General features: G+C 42.9%; 1 protein-coding gene across 5 annotated transcripts in view; it reads right to left on the bottom strand.

The window, feature by feature from the left end:
- Window positions 1-480: 480 nt before the first annotated feature.
- Window positions 481-5,000, bottom strand: part of plppr2b (phospholipid phosphatase related 2b) — an 8,913-nt gene continuing 4,393 nt past the window's right edge. The window contains exons 3-9 of one of the 5 annotated variants that reach the window (XR_006925946.1): window positions 4,587-4,775; window positions 4,324-4,444; window positions 3,970-4,220; window positions 2,991-3,167; window positions 2,737-2,895; window positions 1,871-1,975; window positions 481-1,103 (exon numbers count right to left, since the gene is read on the bottom strand). Coding sequence is in view for 3 of the 5 variants with exons in the window: in XM_046850446.1 (XP_046706402.1) it covers window positions 1,100-1,103; window positions 1,871-1,975; window positions 2,753-2,895; window positions 2,991-3,167; window positions 3,970-4,220; window positions 4,324-4,444; window positions 4,587-4,775 (990 nt within the window). In the remaining 2 variants the exon portion in view is untranslated. Of the gene's footprint in view, window positions 1,976-2,736; window positions 2,896-2,990; window positions 3,168-3,969; window positions 4,221-4,323; window positions 4,445-4,586; window positions 4,776-5,000 lie in introns of all 5 variants that reach the window. The other 4 variants (XR_006925942.1, XM_046850446.1, XM_046850453.1 and 1 more) reach the window with 4 other exon arrangements.

The raw sequence follows: 5,000 nt of genomic DNA, 5'->3' as shown, positions 1-5,000 counted from the left end.
ACAAACACACACACACTCACGCACAAACACACACACACTCACGCACAAACACACACACATGCACACACTCACGCACAAACACACACACACTCACGCACACACACACTCGCTACAATTCCCACCTCTAATATACAAAATATGTCCAAAAGTATGTGCACCCCTACGCTCTAAGCATGTGAGTGTGTTGACGGTCTCATTCCAGATGTTTTCTCTTCTTCCTTTTATTATGAGCTCCACATTTCTGGGAAGGATCTTCACCAGACTTTGGGGTGTGGTGTGGGGATGAGGATCAGATACAGATTCAGATACAAGAGCATTAGTGATATCAGACCTAGTAAAGAGATCAGACTGTGATTCAGTCAGTGTTTCAGTTACACCACTAAGGGGCATTTAGTGTTATTATTATTATTTTAATTCTTCTTCTTCTTCTTCTTCTTCTTCTTATTATTATTATTATTATTATAAAATTGCCAGACTGTATCGAATTACATTTCTTTATTTTTGTAACGTTTATAAAAACAGAGACAGCAGCTACATCATACATCATCTACATGATCATAATCGACCACAAACGAGTTCACAACACACACACACACACACACACACACACACACACAGTAAAACATTGCAGATAAACATTATAAATATATTTATATTCCTGTCAGAGCTGCATATCTGTGGATTCTATATGAAATAAAGGTAAATTTGGTTTTAATGAATAAATATACAGATTTAACTCTTTACAATGTTCAGTTGTATGTTCATATTAATCTATTTTATTTTATTTTCTCTCTCACAGGAATACACCTGCTGTGTGGTTTTATTCTTTATTTAATTCTATTTATAATTTCAAGCTTTAAACATCTGTTTTATTTTTATTCCATAGAATAAATAATGATATCACTTTATATTTATTTCTCTCACTGGAATGTTTATGTTGATAATTAGAGTAGAGTTTGTGAACGTTTCTGTGATATAGTGTGATACAGTGGATTTTGAGCCTGAGGTGAATGTTGTAGAATTTTGAGGTGATCTCAGTAAACCATCAGGAGATGTGCAGGACCAAACCCACGTCACTGCTCAGGTTTATTTCTGATGATCAGCTGAAACAGGAATACAAGGAAAATTTTTTTTAAAATTAGCTCTTATTCACTACAAAAAATAAAGGATTTTTAAAATATTTTATACTTTACAGTTAATACACACAGAAAAAACAACCAAGTGATGATTCATTATCTTATTCTATATACATTTTACTTTTATACATTTTATTTTGTTTATTTAAAAAATCCTTCTTTTTCTTTATTAGTTTCAGACTTATTTTATCTGTAAGTAAAATAATGTTAATTTATTATTTAATTTATTATTTTTTTATTTTAAAGGGGTCAAAGGTCACGTTCTGAGAGTAAACATGCTTGTGTAAAGGAAATGAAATAAACACAGGGGATTAAATGTAAAGAAGAAAAAAATAGAAATGATGATGATGGTGGTGACTAACAGGAGCTTCACCCTGCTACAGTCCTGCTCTTTATTCTTTCCCCTTAATTGAGTTTAAATTTTACATTCATATTAAAGAGTGAATCAGTTCTTTAATGTAAATAAGATCATTATTGAAAATATTTAACACCTGACTTACGGGTCCGTCTCAAATCTTGTATCTCTAGTGCACTAGGTCATTTTTGTGTCCACTCTGTGAGACTTGGTGAGATAAAGTGCACTACTGATTGTCTGATTGTTTGAAGGGAGTCTTTCTGGGATCATTAATGAAATGTATGAATACGGTATGAGGAGGATTTTAGGTGTGGGCGGGACTATGCAAGGTATGGGCGGGGCTATGCACAGGTAGCGTAATAGGTGAGTGGAGGTTTACACTGCACTGGTAAGGGGGCGACGGGATTGGACGAGAACATCAGGAGGGGCGGAGAGTAAATAATGCTGATCGTCATGTGGCACCTGAGAACGAAACGCCTGAAACCTGCAAAAAGAGAGAGATTAAGAGAGAGAGAGAGAGAGAGAGAGAGAGAGATGTTATAACATGTTTAAACATCAGAAAGTAAAACTAATTTCAGCAGGACAATACAGGGAGGGAGGGAGGGAGGGAGGGGCGGGGCAGGACAAGAGAGTACTGAATGCGTGTGGGTGCAGATTTCTAACCCATTCCACTTACATTCCCATTCAATTACAGCAGCACACCCAGCCCCGCCCACACCCAGTCCCGCCGCCACCACACCTTGCCCCGCCCACACCACCGCCCATGCTACACTTAGCCCCACCCACCCCACACCGAGTATCACTCATTTAATAACACTTGGCTTCACCTACAACACACTCAGCCCTGCCCATGCCACACTTAACCCCACCCACAATACACTACAACACACCCACACTGCACTCAGCCCTGCCCATGCCACACTTAACCCCGCCCACAATACACTACAACACACCCACACTGCACTCAGCCCTGCCCATGCCACACTTAACCCCGCCCACAATACACTACAAGACATCCACACTGCACTTAGCCCTGCCCATGCCACACTTAACCCCGCCCACAATACACTACAACACACCCACACTGCACTCAGCCCTGCCCATGCCACACTTAACCCTGCCCACAATACACTCAAACACACTCACACTGCCCTTAGCCCTGCCCATTCTATACTTAGCCCCACCCACAATACACTCCAACCCGCACACACTACACTCATCCCTGCCCACACTAAACCCCCTTACCTGAAGGTCACTTAACTTTTCAAGTGGACTCTCCACACTGGGCATGGTGATGGAGGGAAGTTCAGATGGAGGTGGAGGTGGAGGTGGAGGTGGGAGGGGTAGAGCAGGTGTTGGTTTTGGGGGCAACTTCTGCTGAAAATTATTAATCACACATATCACCTGCATAGAGACAAAGAGAACGAGAGAGATTCACATTTCTACACTGATCCAATAAGAACAACATGAGTGTTAAACCAGCAGAGATGGTTCCTTACCAGAAATGATGCAATAGCGCCCCCTGTGATGTAACCTGCCAGAACATCAGACCAGTGGTTTCGGTACTCTGCCACTCTGACCACGCCCACCATGACAGCCAATGAGATGACAGCAAGGCTCAGAGCAGGTGTGGCTAAACGCGTACCTTTAGTTTTGCATGCCAAGGTGATGTACATCTGAGAAAATAAATGTAGTTTTAGAGAGAAACTCTTCAATAATCTCTCACATTATCTTTCAACAAGCAGCAGCAACATCTACCACCACATGAGCCATGAGTTTGACCTCTACACTTACAGGTATTAAAGCTAGGGAGGTCCTCCTGCCATAAGTGTATTTCTCTTATAGAATGGCTCTATCACTTCTGCACTTGGCATTTGTTGGTTTTCCATCTGATGTTAAAGTGATGTTGATGTTTACACAGTTGAAACCGGTTAAAGAAACGTAATTTAAATAGCTCTGTTATTAATCTGGGTTTCAGGAGGTCTGTCTTGAGTAGAATATTCTCAGGATGATCCATTCCTGACTGGTCAGATCCACAACAGCACTTCATTAGCTCGGGATGTGCAATGGATAAATGAAGGGTTGTTGAGACAGAGAATATGGAGAGAGGATTCTGCACGGTGAACTGATCTGGGAGAAGTTTGGTGAAGTTCATGCTGTGGCTGTTTCTGAAAGGTTCTTCCTGGCTCACCAGTGCAGAATGCTCCTGCTCCCCAACTGGACACCAGGTCAGCTCAAACCACAAGATGTTAAAGTACACTGTTATTTGTTGGCCAGAGATTCTGATTTACCAGACAAAATGTATATGCCAGAATGAACATAGCACAGAATGAGAAACAAGACATCTCCATCCATCCATTCCTTGTTGGAAGAACATGGCACACACACACACACACACACACACACACACACACACACACACACCCTGGTAATTAGGGTGATAGAGTGTGTTGTGGTGCATTGTGGGTAATGTCTCACAGCAGTGTAGACGGCGCAGTAGGTGCTCAGTGCTGTGTCTTTAGAAGGAAAGGACTTGCGTGCGGAGGTGATGATGGAGGGATTCCCCCGACACGCCCTCCTCTCACTAATATACTGCAGTGAAGACTTGCAGCCCAGAGCCGTGTAGTTTGGACGACAAACAGACAGGAAGTGAGGCGCCTGACTTCCTGTCACCACCTGACCCGCGTTGGCAAAAATGGTGGTGACAAACAGGCCAAAGGAGTAAATGCCTGAATGGATGGAGGGATAGGAAGAAATGTAAGAGGATCAGCCAATCAGAAGGCTGGATAACATTTCTCATTAATGTGTAAATGCAGAAGGTGTGTATTTTACCCAGGAATCGAACAAGACGCCGCAGCATGGGACTGAAATAACAGCAGTCTGCAGTGACGATAGTTTTCTCCTGAGGAGACTCGGGCTTGGAGAAAAATGCTGCCAACTCGCCGACTAGGATCTGCAGGAGAAAACACACAGGGAACACGTTCCAGATCTACAGCGGGGATCAGGCGACTCTGAAAAACTCCTGAGCTACAAGCTAATAAACACTAGCAGGATTTTTTTGTTGGCACACTAATGAAGGATATATAAATCTTCACCGTGATGGTGGGAATGGCTGTGACGAGTGAGTAGACGAGTGCAGGAGGAGCTCGACTCGACTCCTCAGGTCCAGGGTAGGGGCGAGAGAAGGTCCGGTCAAAGCAGAAGAAGCCTCGCAGGTGGACCGGGAAGGTGTCTGTGTACTCGAAATAATACGCCAGTAACACCACGGCCGACATGATGACCAACTACACACACACACACACACACACACACACACACACACACACACACACACACACACACACACACACAGTCAGTGTGATAAAAAGCTAACACAGAGAGAGTGAAGAAGATGAAGATGTTCAAAGGAAATGATGTGAAAGCAAAGATAAAAGAGCCACAGAGAAGTGTGTCAAAGCTCTGATGAAGAGAGAGAGAGAGAGAGAGAGAGAGAGAGAGAGGGGGTGACC

The sequence above is a fragment of the Silurus meridionalis genome, chromosome 1 (assembly GCF_014805685.1).
Source record: "Silurus meridionalis isolate SWU-2019-XX chromosome 1, ASM1480568v1, whole genome shotgun sequence".
NCBI lineage: Eukaryota > Metazoa > Chordata > Actinopteri > Siluriformes > Siluridae > Silurus > Silurus meridionalis.
Note: the sequence above shows the minus strand (reverse complement) of the source record. Positions and strands in the feature narration are given on the sequence as shown.